The 13,237-nt window shown below is 53.5% G+C and overlaps 6 protein-coding genes across 6 annotated transcripts; 3 read left to right on the forward strand and 3 right to left on the reverse strand.

The window, feature by feature from the left end:
* Positions 1 to 111: 111 nt before the first annotated feature.
* IWZ02DRAFT_469806 (membrane bound O-acyl transferase family-domain-containing protein) lies at positions 112 to 1,749 on the reverse strand (the record flags this gene model as incomplete). Its single annotated transcript, XM_066768750.1, has 1 exon — positions 112 to 1,749. One exon carries the CDS (start codon positions 1,747 to 1,749, stop codon positions 112 to 114), a length of 1,638 nt encoding a protein of 545 aa, XP_066622304.1.
* A 232-nt stretch (positions 1,750 to 1,981) lies between these two features.
* Positions 1,982 to 3,845, forward strand: IWZ02DRAFT_499599 (P-loop containing nucleoside triphosphate hydrolase protein). The gene is made up of 8 exons (XM_066770237.1): positions 1,982 to 2,133; positions 2,187 to 2,215; positions 2,273 to 2,287; positions 2,338 to 2,362; positions 2,417 to 2,994; positions 3,042 to 3,099; positions 3,150 to 3,314; positions 3,370 to 3,845. The coding sequence occupies exons 1-8, from the start codon at positions 2,105 to 2,107 to the stop codon at positions 3,584 to 3,586; spliced, it is 1,116 nt and encodes a 371-aa protein (XP_066622305.1). The 5' UTR covers positions 1,982 to 2,104; the 3' UTR covers positions 3,587 to 3,845.
* IWZ02DRAFT_452423 (negative regulation of gluconeogenesis) lies at positions 3,808 to 5,675 on the forward strand. The gene is made up of 4 exons (XM_066767592.1): positions 3,808 to 4,095; positions 4,171 to 4,716; positions 4,764 to 4,952; positions 5,005 to 5,675. The coding sequence occupies exons 1-4, from the start codon at positions 4,045 to 4,047 to the stop codon at positions 5,434 to 5,436; spliced, it is 1,218 nt and encodes a 405-aa protein (XP_066622306.1). The 5' UTR covers positions 3,808 to 4,044; the 3' UTR covers positions 5,437 to 5,675.
* IWZ02DRAFT_482149 (uncharacterized protein) lies at positions 5,676 to 7,005 on the reverse strand. The gene is made up of 2 exons (XM_066769141.1): positions 6,301 to 7,005; positions 5,676 to 6,229 (listed from the first exon to the last, which is right to left on the reverse strand). The coding sequence occupies exons 1-2, from the start codon at positions 6,938 to 6,940 to the stop codon at positions 5,841 to 5,843; spliced, it is 1,029 nt and encodes a 342-aa protein (XP_066622307.1). The 5' UTR covers positions 6,941 to 7,005; the 3' UTR covers positions 5,676 to 5,840.
* An 890-nt stretch (positions 7,006 to 7,895) lies between these two features.
* Positions 7,896 to 10,305, reverse strand: IWZ02DRAFT_490843 (BRE1 E3 ubiquitin ligase-domain-containing protein; the record flags this gene model as incomplete). Its single annotated transcript, XM_066769694.1, has 5 exons — positions 7,896 to 8,069; positions 8,123 to 9,729; positions 9,783 to 9,846; positions 9,900 to 10,043; positions 10,114 to 10,305. 5 exons carry the CDS (start codon positions 10,303 to 10,305, stop codon positions 7,896 to 7,898), a joined length of 2,181 nt encoding a protein of 726 aa, XP_066622308.1.
* A 1,047-nt stretch (positions 10,306 to 11,352) lies between these two features.
* IWZ02DRAFT_433388 (uncharacterized protein) lies at positions 11,353 to 13,182 on the forward strand (the record flags this gene model as incomplete). The annotated part of the gene is made up of 1 exon (XM_066766291.1): positions 11,353 to 13,182. The coding sequence occupies one exon, from the start codon at positions 11,353 to 11,355 to the stop codon at positions 13,180 to 13,182; it is 1,830 nt and encodes a 609-aa protein (XP_066622309.1).
* Between the last annotated feature and the right edge of the window lie 55 nt (positions 13,183 to 13,237).

The following is a 13,237-nucleotide window of genomic DNA, read 5'->3' on the forward strand; positions in this document are numbered from 1 at the left end:
CTGCGCAATTTAAATCTGCGTGATGGAAAAAAGAAAAAAAAAATGCTAGGCAATATTGCTGGTGATGCAGGAAATGAGCAGAGAGGAGAGCAGTCCAGACAAGAGAAGCGCTCAGAATGCTATGCCACTTTGCCACCAATGTTTTCCGCGATGCCATTTGAAAAACCATGAGTCTTCTTGATGCGTCCAACACCACCAACTCGCACCTTCAGGACCAAAACCGAGCGCTCTTAGCGGACTTATGGGCATGGGCTCGAAAAGCCAGATACCTCCGCGCGAAAAGTCGTCACAAAGTAGTGGCGCCGTATAATAGAACCAGACGTGAACGTAGACAAAGTTTCCGAGCCGGCGTATTATCTTTGGCGACTTTTGCACAATGCCAGCTCCTCTGAGAAGACGAATGAGGAGCATTTGGAAGATGATTCCAAAGGTTTGAAGTTCGAAGAAGAGAAACGGACCGGAAAGAGGATTTGTGTCGCCAATTTGAGTGTAGCTCCCCGCGGCGTGGAGAAATCCTGATAGCGTAAAAGCAACGACAAGATGGAGAAGCTTTGCGGAGGTGGACTTTGGGTTCCATCCGTACGCATCGATCAGTGTCTTTGCAGGCGCCTCAAATGCAAATCTGAAAGATTGGTGCCACCAGCCGCCCCACCATCCAGCAAGACCTTTGTTCAAAACATTGCTGAAGCTTCCAAATGCGTCTGGATATAACCAGGGCTCTCCCCGTGCGCCAATCAAATCGGATCCAAGCAGGCCAACGAAGAATATAGGTGCCATGTCGAAGAACCACGTGAGGGCAGTCTTGATAGCGTAGAGACATACAGTCAGCCGATAAGCTTTGGTCAGGACTGGAGAGACACGAATGAATTCGGGAAGAAATGAGGGGCCCGGAGCATCGATTCGGCCCCAGTAGTAAGGGTCGAGAGTGATGGTGACTTTGAGGAGATCGATAGCCAAGTATCCCTTCACGAAATTGAGCAATGCTTGACGAAGGCGTTCTCCACGATTGTCGTAACGACGAGTGCCGTCGAGTCCAAGCCTGGTAGGTTTTGCTGGTCGTACAGGCTCGCTTGAGTCTTTATCGATTTGCTCTTGTATCCACGGAGGTGGGGGCGGAATCGTTGATATCCGCCAGTTCCAGCCCATGCCACGGAAGTTACAAAAAAGGTCGGTAACCCAATCCAAACGCTCAATGAAAGGTGCAATGGGATAGCTCTGCCAGGAGTAGCTTCCACTGTATGCGGGTGACCCACTTGCGTGTCCATTTAGCTCCGAGGTGGTATCCACATCATCGCGCAGGTCAGCCTTTGGGGCGTCGTCATCTTTTTTGTGGAGTGCCCCGTTCCCAAAGCTCTTGGACCTGCGATGCGCACCCTCGGAGCGTTCTATTCTCTTGAAGTCGGTCTGCGCATCGTTGAAGATCATGAGAGTCGCAGTCCATATCAGCGACCAGGCAGCAACGAGTCCGACAGCAAAAGAAGGCGCAGAGTTCCGTGCTCTTGAGTAAAGAATCAAGTAAAAAGACAGACTGGCGTTCAGAAGCCAAATAGGGTATCGCATGAACTTGAGAAAGTTGGAGTGATTATGCGGAACAAGAAGATAGAGAAAGCATAGGAAGGCTCCAAACGTGACCCAAGGGTATGTGAATGGAATGTACAATCCGGACCCGATTCCGTCATCGTACTTGGCATGGAGTAGGCGTAGAGCTTCGGCTTCAGATCTAGAGATCTGACCAGGTTGGAGGTCCATCATGGCCACAGCACGCCGGGGAAATTGGGAAAGATGCAGCCATGGCGAGTGGCGGCGGTGGGTTTTTGAGACTTGGAAGAAGAAACAGTCCACCAGCGGGACGCACGGCCCGGCAAGCTGCGACTGGAGCATGGATAGGTCGGCGTGACGTAAGGTCGTTTGTGGCGCACGCATGGACTCAGCTATTACTAAGTAGATATGCATCCAATTATGGCCTAGTCAGTACGCGACCGTCCCGACCCAGCCTGACAGCAAACCGAGACTAAGACTCCCCACGAGCGTCTTCTGCTACAACTCTACCATCGCGATCGCTGAAATATTGGCTTGAGGGAGCCTATTCCTCGCCACCGCCAAGATGGTCAACATTACAGAAAAGATCAAGGAGTAGGGCAACGTGCCCAAATGAAAGAGCCTGCACCCGCTGACACTGTCGACAGAATTGAGTCGGAGATGGCGAGGACCCAGAGTAAATACATCCTTTGAGCCTTCTTCCTCAGAGAGAATGTGTGCTGACCGCTGTCAGAGAACAAGGCTACTGGTAGGCCTCCTCAATTGTGACCAAGCAAAATCATTTCTGACCGCTTTCAGAATACCACCTTGGTCTGCTGAAGGGGTCAGTCTTTTGCCTGTAGAATCGCGCTTGTGCGTGAAGATTGACCAATTTTAGAAAGCTTGCCCGTCTCCGGGCTCAACTGTTGGAGCCAGCAGGAGGCGCCGGTTCCGGTGGTGGTGAAGGCTTCGATGTCAGCAAAAGCGGAGATGCCCGCATAGCGCTTGTCGGCTTTCCTTCTGTCGGTAAATCGACATTCTTGTCCAAAATCACCAAGACGAGGAGTGAGGTCGCATCCTACGCCTTCACGACTTTGACCGCAATCCCTGGCGTTCTGGAGTATGGCGGCGCTGAAATTCAAGTCCTCGATCTGCCCGGTATCATCGAAGGCGCTGCTGAAGGCAAAGGCCGTGGTAGACAAGTCATTTCTGCTGCCAAGACGAGCGATCTGATCCTCATGGTGCTTGATGCAACCAAGAGGGCTGAGCAGCGAGCGCTATTGGAATCCGAGCTTGAAGCTGTCGGTATCAGGCTGAACAGAGATCCGCCCAACATCTATCTCAAGCAGAAGAAGGCTGGCGGTATGAAAATTACCTTCCAAACGCCACCCAAAAATATTGATGAGAAGATGTTGTACAACATCCTCCGCGACTACAAAATGCTCAACTGCGAGGTCCTGGTCCGCGATGAAAACGGTGCGCCATTCGAACGTTTATCCAGGATATCGCTAATCAATACCAAGTCACCGTGGACGATTTCATCGATGTCATTATGAAGGATCACAGGAAATACGTCAGATGGTAGGCTACGCTCGACGGTTTGGAATGTCAAAATCTAACAAGATCTGTAGCCTTTACGTCTACAACAAGATTGACAGTGTCAGCATGGACTTCCTGGATCAGCTCGCGCGAGAACCACACACAGTAGTCATGAGTTGTGAGCTTGACCTTGGCCTCCAAGATGTGGTCGATCGTTGCTGGAAAGAGCTGAGACTGATGCGAGTCTACACCAAACGGTGAGCCCCACAGCGGCTTTTTTTTTTTTTTTTTTTCGACCTAACAGTTCCACAGGAAAGGAGAGGATCCCGATTTCAGCGAGGCCCTGATTGTGCGGTCAGGAGCTACAATCGAAGACGTGTGCGACCAAATCCACCGGACCATCAAAGAATCGTTCAAGTACGCTCTTGTGTGGGGAGCAAGCGCCAAACACGTCCCGCAAAGAGTTGGCCTTAGTCATGTGGTGGAGGATGAGGATGTGGTTAGCATCATCTCCGCTTTCAAAGCGTGATTGAGGCATTTTCTACCTTAGGCATGCAAAAAAGAATCACACGGCGTGTTGCAGCTCTCGGTATCACGATAGAGACTTCGTGTGCGACCACCGGCCAAGTTGCACCGTCGGAGTAATAGAGAGCACGTTTGGAAAATGACATGAATCCAAGACAATACATCTCCGTGTTCCGGAACATGTGAAGAGAGACTCACATGGCGTCCCCCGACACGCGCGGACAATGTATATGGTAGCAGCGTCTTGTTTCCTTTCTGGGAGCAGCACCCGAGTCATGCGTTGCGTTGGGACCAGTGGTTCCGCCGAAGCCAATCAGCTTGCCGCATCGCTCCCCCGCTAAAGCACCTCACCACCGAATACCTTTGTGTCTTCGACAACCCTGAGCCATGCTCTGAGCCTCATTATATCAGACTGGCATCCCCTATCCCTTGCGCGCGGACGGTCCCCAATATCCTTCGAAAATGGCCGAGCTCACGTCCACCAAGCTCAACGCTGAGCAGCACCTGTTACTTGTATGTGCTCTCCGACAGCCACCGACATCTATACGCCTCCAAGTATACCCTCCTCTTTGCTAACTGAAACGCTAGGATCAACCTTTGCTGCGAATGCCATACGAGCTAGCCCGCAAGAACTTCAAGACCGCCCAACGCTACGCTGAGCGCGAACAGACCTACATACTCAAAGAGCTGAAGAACAGCACGTCGACCGCGGCTTCAGCATCCCAGACCGGCGACGCCACTCAGACACTCAGCCAGCTCGACAACATGATCAACCGCATGCAGGGACTCAAGAGGAAGCTGGAAACTTTGCACACCGAGGAGTCTAATATACATCGGGCGACGAAGACGCGGATCCAACATCTTGACGATCTCTACGGTATTCCCAGTCTGGCAGACGTCAAATATGAAGAATGGAGCAAGGTCAGACTAGATAGGTTGCTGGTGGATTATCTTTTGAGGAGCGGGTACGGAGAGAGTGCGAAAGCGCTAGCCAAAGAGAAGGACATCGAGGAGCTAGTCGATGTGGACGCCTTCGTTCAGTGCGAGAAGATTGCCGAGAGTCTTCGGAATGGCAGATGTCAGGAAGCGCTGGCATGGTGTGGCGATAACAAGCAGGGCCTCAAGAAGCTCGAGGTATGTTAATCAAGCCTGTGGCGCCATGCAGCTAACATGGAGGCTAGAGTAATCTCGAATTCGAGCTTCGTCTGCAACAATACGTTGAGATGGTCCGGAGCGGCAACACCCAGAAGCTCATGGAAGCGACCATGCACGCTCGCAAGTACCTAGCCTCGCACCACGACACCACATTCGCGATCCGCGCTGCAGGCCTTCTGGCTTTCCCTCCTGACACACCTGCCGAACCCTACAGGGTACGTCATACCTGATCTTCAGCTGAATGGTTTTCGCTAATCGCACGAACAGTCTCTCTACTCCTCTGATCGATGGCAAAAGCTTGCCGACCTCTTCATGAAGACACACCACACTCTCTACTCCCTCCCCCCACGCCCACTATTGCACATTGCTCTCACGGCCGGCCTCTCTGCGCTCAAGACCCCCTCGTGCCATTCGCAATACACGTCATCTTCCGCCAACGCCACTAGCACTTCGACCTCTGTCTGTCCTATTTGTAGCACAGAGCTCAACGAGCTGGCCCGCAATGTGCCGTACGCGCACCACACCAAGAGCAACGTCGAGGACGATCCGGTGGTATTGCCGACGGGTCGCATCTATGGACGTAGTCGTCTTATGGAAATGAACCAGAAATTGGGTACACCAAAGGGCTACGTCAAAGATCCTTTGGCGCCAAACCTGATATACGAGGAAGGGCAGCTGAAGAAGGTCTTCATCTCGTAAAGGGTAATTGTGTGCTTTCAATGGATTCGGAGTGTTTTAGCAGAAGGCGTTCTTTGGAAAGGTGTGGTGGACTGGACCCAAGGACATTTTTGGCGATTGGATCGATTGCACCGGGCGGAGTTAATGTTCTTGGTGTTCAGGGTTCGGGGTCCCAGCTGCATGCTGTTCTCGCCTCCTTATTGCCGCCCTTCCCAACTAATGGAATGGTTTTCCAAATACATATGATTATGAGCTCCTTGACCCAGTAGGATTGGTGCTGTACACTTTGAGATACCCGCCTCGGTGTTTACCCTGTTTAAACCCGTTCCAACACGCCAGAGCAGGCCTTCGTAGCTTTTGTTCCAGAACGCCGTGCAAATGACATAGTCACCAAACAGAACTCTCCCTTCACGGCCTCTTCTCACTTAATCGCTGTCACTGTCACTATCACCTCCCTTTTTCCTTTTGCGCTTCTCCCCCTTCTCTCTCCCACCCTTCTGCGACGCGCCGCCCTCTCCACCACCAGTGCCCGCCTCAAAGACAAATGTCCGCGCCGCCCTCTCCTCGCCCTTCCATCCTCCACCTCCTTCTATGTTTCCCAGCGTCCGCGCGTGTTTGTACCCGGGATACGCGTCGAACTGAAAGCGGAAGCTGCGCTGCACCTTGAGACCGACGTGCCGCGCCAGGTCGCGCACGTTCCACAGCGTGTACGGCTCGCCTTCGAAGAGGGTGACGATGATGGTTGAGGGGGTAGGCGAGGGAGGCGACGGCGAAAGCAGCGGGACCGCCGAGCGAAAGAAAGATACAAGGAGTTCTACATTGAATTGTCAGCGCAGCGCTCAACTCGATCGCAAAAAGCACAAGAAACAGCAGGTACAAACACACCTTGGTTGAACCTAACCTGCCGATTCACATCCGTACTCTTACCACCAGTATGCGGAAACATGAAAACGATGCGATCCCACTTGCCACGCGCCCTGGCGACGTCGTCGCTGCGCGCGCCGCCCTCGACGCCCGCCAGCCCCTCGGTCACCCCGCCGCGCTTGACCTCCTTGCTCTTGGCCAGGTTCGTCGCGTCCACCCCGTACGCCACGCGCATGCCCTCGCCCTCAATGTATGCCATGTTGTCGCGCGCCTGCGGGTATTTTGCGCCCAGCGCTTCGGCGCTGTCGTAGCACGTTGCGAGGAGGTCGGCGCAGCCGTGGTGCGAGACGAGCGAGCGCGCGAAGGAGAAGTCGCCCTCGCCGATCAGCAGGATGCGCTCGTTTGGGTCCAAGGGTATTGTCGGCGGTGGAGGAGGCGGTACTGTTTGTTTTGGTTGTTGCGTCGGCTTTTGTGGCACTGGTTTGCTCGGGTTCGCGGTGGAGGAGATGGTGCTGGGTTTTGCGTGTGCGGTATCTCGACCTTCGGCCTTTTGCTTCTTTGCTGGCGGCTGCGGATGTAATGCGGTTTTTGCGGGGAGTTTCTCTTTCGCGGAGCCGACGCGTCGCCTTTGGTTGAAAGCTGCCTTTTTAGTACGGGCCATGGTGCAAGGTGAGAGAGAAACAAGGGAAGAGGTCCTAATTGGGGGTTGCTTGAGGATGGCCGACGTGGGCGAGTGGAGAATTGAGAAGCTCGGATAGCGGACAAGAAGTTTAAGGTGCGGCTCTGCGGGACGCACTGACATTGTGCTGTAGGGCTGAAACTTGGGCCACCTGCAGTGCTGACCCAGATATGTACTTACCTTGTTACCATCCAGGCATCGCGTGCTTCATCGGCCGCCAATGCCCATGCTCGTCTCCGAAAGCTTTCCCTGCAGATACTCAACACAGGGACTTTCTTTACAACTCCTGACAAAGTTCAAGTCTACACATGAACTAACCAGCAGGTCGTGTCACCCAAATTTCGCACAGGTCGGAGAATTGTTTTCATTTCATTCGACCCCCGGCTTCCTTAACTATCCATACACGTCGTTTTGCCGGGCCATTTCCTAATGAACTTTGAGCCTCGAAGCACCCCCAGCGTACCTCCTCTACCGCAAATGCTAGCACGGCAGAAGCAAACGAGCTCCTGAACTCCCTTCTCATCAATTACGCTTGCAGAATGGAAAGAAACCACGGCCAGGACGAACTGGCCTACCCGTGACCCAAGCACAGCGAGCAGAGGCGCGCAATGTGCAAAGCTGTAAGAAAAGAAATCTTGAATTTCGTGATCCGGGCGTACGCAGGCTACTCTCAGACGGAAACGAGCAGGGAGGAATGTACACTTTCCAGCCATCGCAGGCAGGTGTTGAAGAAATCTTGGAAGAGCAGAGTGCAGGCGCAAGCAAATAGAAAGGGCCTCTTATTCTTGTTTCGAATATGGTCGCGTCCGCTTAGTCGCCATTCGTGATGCATGCCCGGTAGTTACGCATGCCAGGCGGTAGCAAACGCACATCTCATTCGTAAAGGGGAGAATTGGTATAATACAGTGCTGAAGTGACTGGTATCCGGTTCGGGTGCTCACATGTTGAGCTTCATAACATCGCCAGTAGAAAAGGATTTGCCATCGACGGGGCACTTCCGGGATCGGTACTTGACGAGCTCCTCGACGCAGTTGCGACACATGACGTGGCCGCACGTTCGAATCGTCGTATCCTTGAGGTTCTTGTGGCAAATCGGGCACAAAGAGTAATTCTAATCTGGTAGTCAGCACATTGATCATTCGTATGTGTGACGCGGCGACTTACCCTCCACATCTCATTCATGTCGTCTCGCTTTTCCTTGTCCTTCCAGTTGTTGAGTTGTCTCTCCGTTTCTTGCAGCCGCACCTTCAACTTCTCGACTTCGGCCTCAAGTTCTCGCTGATTGTGCTTAGAGGCAACAACGGCGCCATCCTTTGCTTGCAGCGCATTTTTTAGCTCCGAAATTTGATTTTGCATGTCGTCGGTCGTGCTCGCCTTTTCGCCGGCCTTTTGCTGTAGAGCTCGGCATTGATCTTGGAGTTTGTTCAAGGCTTCTCCGCTCTCAGCAAGTTGCTTCTCCAGATTCACTTTGACCTGGTGATTTGAGCTCTCAATGGCTTTGAGCTGCGCAATAATGTCTGAGCTCTTTTGTGCTTGCGCCCTCCAGTGTCTAGCCTCAGCTTCCCTGGCATCCTTGGATTTCATAGCTGCGAAATACTTCTGGTCGGCCTTCGCTTTCTCAGCACTCAACCTTGAGACCTGTTCTTCCCAGTTGATCAATTCGTTGATCTTCTTCGCAGCCAACGCTTGCGCCTTCTTCCATGCCGCTTCCATCGATGGGAGCTCGTTGCTCAGCAGCGCGTACTCCTTCTCCAGCGAACCAACCTTCACCCTCAACTCCTCGGCCGACATGTTGTCCAAATTTTGACTAGCCGCTGAGGCTTCAACTTCTCCGACCTTCAGACGGAGACGCTCAACTTCGTTCTCAAGTGCGGATATTCTCTGGTCTCTTGCACTTGCTAGGTCTTTAATCTGATCCGAAGATGCTTTCATGTCGTCCTGAGTTGCCTTTTTAATCTGCAGTTCCGAGACCAGCTCGTCCCTGGCATGGCGAATTCGGGCAAGGTCGGCTTCCGCTTTGGCAAGCTGAGCTTCCGTCTCGCCTATGGCAGCCTTCATCTCTTCATCCACTTGGAGCCGATAAGCCGAACGCTCTGCCTGATATTTTTGTGCCTCTTCTCGCAGCTGAATGTTAGTTGCCTCTAAGTGATTGATGCGTTTGATGACGTCCTCGTGCTGACTTTTCAGAGTCTTGAAGAGATCAGTCTTAGCGTAGTCCTCGTCGGTGAGTCCCGTCAATCTTGTGCTTAAACTCGACACCTCCTCGACCAACTTCTTGTTTTCTGACTCGAGCTGTTCGCATTGAGCCTTACGCTTATTCGCCACAGCAATTGCCTCTTTGCGTGACGCCTCGAGCTCGGTGTTGTCCAGTGTACCATTGACGACGGGAGGGGAATCGGCCTTTTGTTTCGAGTCCTCTTTACTGGTTGATGGAATAGGCGCCACACCCAGTCCAACTAACGCGACTGCCTTACTCCTTTCGCGGTCATACTTCCGCTCCGCCAAGACGTAGCGCTCAGTCGCATTTTGCAAACGATTTTCATACTGCTCCTTTTCCGCAATGGCTTGATGCAAATCAGCCGCGTGCTGCTTCTCAAGCACGAGAATCTTGGAAAGTTGTCCTTGCAATTCTTTGACCTCAGGTGACGCTGCAGGGATCTTGGCGAATAACTCAGAGAGTGCCTTTTTGACGGCATTGGTCCTTGATGAGAGGTGGCGTTGGAAGGTTTCGGAATCTGAGAATAGAAGAGAGATTGGGAAGGGCGAAGTTTCTAGACAAGTATTGTCAAAGGACATTCGAAAAGCGAGGGTGGATTAGGCATACCGGAGGACTCGGATTGGGCATGTGGCAACTGGTCGTGAGCAAGGACGGCAACTTCATCGACGAGCTGTGGATTTGTCAGCAATGTCCAAAATATGAGATGCCCGTGAAGAAACACACCTGAGAAAACCAGAGGTCAATGATGCGCAGGTGGTCATCATGAAACTTGGACTGGTTCTCCAGCTCTGCCACGCGCTCTTCGAGATCAGCCTTTCTCCGCTTGTATTCATTCTTCTGCCGGATCAAAGCGTCCTTTGTAAATTCCTGAGCGCAAGCACTGTCAGTGAGGTGATCTTTAGCGGTAGTGGCCACATGCAATGAGGAGCCTACGAACCTCGAAAACGCGGTCGCGATCGACTAGAGGGTCCAGCTCAGCTAACGCCTTTGTACCATTGGAGAGTGTAGCCTGCCTCTTTGCAGGAGGCGCAGTATCGTCCTTGTCTGCCATGGCGGGTCGCTTGCGTTCCTCCGCCATCTTGACAACGCCGAGGGTCGGGCCAGAGATTGACTGAGATTCGAGCCTCATGGAAGCAGCAGCGCGCCAAAGGTGGCGGAGGGAAGGAATGAGACGAGGCGCAGGCTGATCGAAAAGAGCTAAGGCCCGCGACGTCGATGTGTGGAAGATCGTCAGCCCGGGGTGGAGGTGGGTGGCAGAAGAAAGACGAGGGATGTGGTGAAGGTGGAAGAGTCCAAGGAGCGCGGACTCTGGGTCCACCGCGTCACGTGCCGTCTTGTCGATCCATCCACCACACGCGGCCCCACTGCAGCGCCTTTGGGCGCGCGACTCATGCACCGACGCCTTATTGCCTTCGCTCTTTCGCGTCCGCGACACATCGATACGAAGCCTCCAACCTTACCATGCCCGCGACTTGACGACTTACGCATGCTCCCCGTTGCTCACGCCAAAGGCCAATTTCCTCATTGCCCGCGCTCGCAATGGCGTCCTTTGGCAGCTCCGTTATCAGTGCGCCCTCTCTGCGCCCTCGCTCCTCGGACTGCCTCGATTTGCTAATGCTGGCCTGCAGACAAATCGGGCAAAAAGTTTGCTCCCAAGAAGACCGTAGTTCGACGTCGACCAGGTGCGGCCGCTGCTTCTGAGCCAACTTCAGCGTCGTCGAGTGCCGACCATACGCCTGCAAGCACTCCAGCAGCAGTCGATTCTGCTCAATCCGATTCCCAACATGTCCTCCCAACGCCGCCAGCGACTCAAGCACCCTCTCAATCAGAAGACCAGGACATCAGGCCCTCAAAACCCGTGAACGATGCCCCAGCCCAGTCGAAGCGCCCTGCGACACATTCTGAACCCGCCGCCACACAACCGTCTGCAAAAACCGCATCTGCCGAGTCCATCTCGTCCTCGATTCCCAACCCCACCCAAACACAATCCCTGGAGACTTCTAACGACGTGCCATCGACAACAACCTCATCCACAAACCTAGTCGCCGCAGTTGATGATACGGCATCCCATGCGCTCACCACGGTTATATCTGACATTGCGCCGCAGCCGCCAGGCGAATACACCGAAACCGTGAATGATGACGCTCAACGGTCGCCTAAGCGAAGGAAGATTGGAATGCCAAGGATGGTGGGGCTCGGCTCCCTCACACGGAGTTCTGCATTCGGAACAGGTTCAGCAACTCCGTCTAAAGGACCTGAGCAAGGGATTCTTACCACTGCGCCTACTCCAGAAGTAACCGCTTCTTCGAACAACCTCTTCTCGCCTCCGGATGTACAGTCTCTTCGAGATCCAGCCTCGAGATCTCCGGTCAAGGAAAAGGCACAGGCTCAACCAAGGCGAGGCTTGCCCAGAGGCACAAACAAGGAATTGATCCAGAGCATTTTAGGCCCACATTCCGGAATTACGAAACCGTCCATCAGAAGTTCAGTCATCCAGCGGTCTCCTGCCGAGATTCAGGAGAGCGGACTCGTCGATTCAAACACCCCGATCAGCGACCAATCGCAGAATCTGTCCGCGAGCCAATCCGACATCCCAGGAGACAACCAGCCAACACATTTAGAGCCAACCAAAGTCTCGAAGCGAGGTCCAAATCCTGCGGCAGCGAAGCGCAGAGGGCGAAAGGTTATATCTCAAGAAGCCGACGAGACCTTTGAAGAGCATCGTAGTGGTGCGGAAGCTACCCAGGAGGTCGAGAACTCGGCAAGCGAAGCTACCCCTGCTCGCAAGGGCACGAGCAAAGCCAAACCGTCAGACAAATCGACAGAGGGAGAGAGCGGTGATGGCGTTGCGGCTCCAGTGTCCAGGCCGACGCGCCAAAGGAAACGGCGGACAGCACAAGTCACCGGTGCCAAAGTCAGAAGCATCGCCGAAGGCCACGAGTTGACTGCGGGAGCGTGGGTGCAGAATGAGAACAACCTGGATTCTGGGGATTTGATGCCAACCTGGCGTTTTGAAATCCAAGATCATTTGGTCCATGACAAAGAAGAGCCCAACAACCCTGAAAAGACCAGGATCAATCCTGCCTCTATGCCAATGTTTGTCCTAACCAAAGATCTCCTCGAGGTGGGGAAAGCCTCGCATAGAGAGGAAGCATTGTCGAAGATTGATTGGGACGAAGAAAAACGAAAGCGCATTGAAGAACGTGAGCGCATAGCCTTGGGCGAAGAAGAGATCAACACTCAGGCCGAGCGGGAAGAAGCTATGAGAAAAATCCAAGAAGCCGCAAACGAGGCCGACAGCGGCTCCGCGAATCCTCGCATGCGCGTCGTCAATGGTCGCCTTGTTCTTGACAGCAACTCAACGGAAGTCGATCGGCATGCACGTGCTCATGAGGATGAGTCGGAGCTGCAGGAGATTGAAGAGAACGAACTCACCACGCGGGTCAATTCAAAGTCCTGGATCAAATCGAACCGCAAGGATCCGCGTGAGAGGACCACATGGGGCCCAATACGTGCAGACCGCTGGACCGACGAGATGACGGATCAATTTTACGAGGCTCTCAAAATGTTTGGCACGGACTTCTTCATCATCAGCAAAATGTTTCCAGGCAAGACTCGCGCAAACGTCAAGCGCAAGTTTGTCAAGGAGGAACGGCTGAATCCAGATCGCGTCAAGCGGGCACTGATTGGCGAAGTCGTCCCAATGAATTTTGAGACGTTCAAGGAGAAATCTGGCAAGAGCGAGGAGTACTTCCGTGACCCGGAGGAGTTGAGGAGAGAGATGGCAGAGGAGGAAGAAAGGCAGAAGGTTGAGATTGAGGAAGCGGCTGCCAGGCATGCGGAACAGATGCGGCAGCGCGCACTGGCGGAGGGACAGAATGGGGAGGGCGACGCTGATGGCGGAAAGAAGAAGAAGAAGCGAGAAAAGAAGAAGGCTCAGGCTCCCATCGGTGGTGACGACATTGAGGTCGTTGCCCTTGGGGGTGATGAGCTCGATCACCGATGAGTCGAGTGTGCGATGTTCCTGGGGTGAATGGGCTCAGCGAAGGAATCTGGGTGGT

Source organism: Phyllosticta citriasiana (genome assembly GCF_038021145.1).
Source record: "Phyllosticta citriasiana strain CBS 120426 chromosome Unknown IWZ02scaffold_7, whole genome shotgun sequence".
Classification (NCBI taxonomy): domain Eukaryota; kingdom Fungi; phylum Ascomycota; class Dothideomycetes; order Botryosphaeriales; family Phyllostictaceae; genus Phyllosticta; species Phyllosticta citriasiana.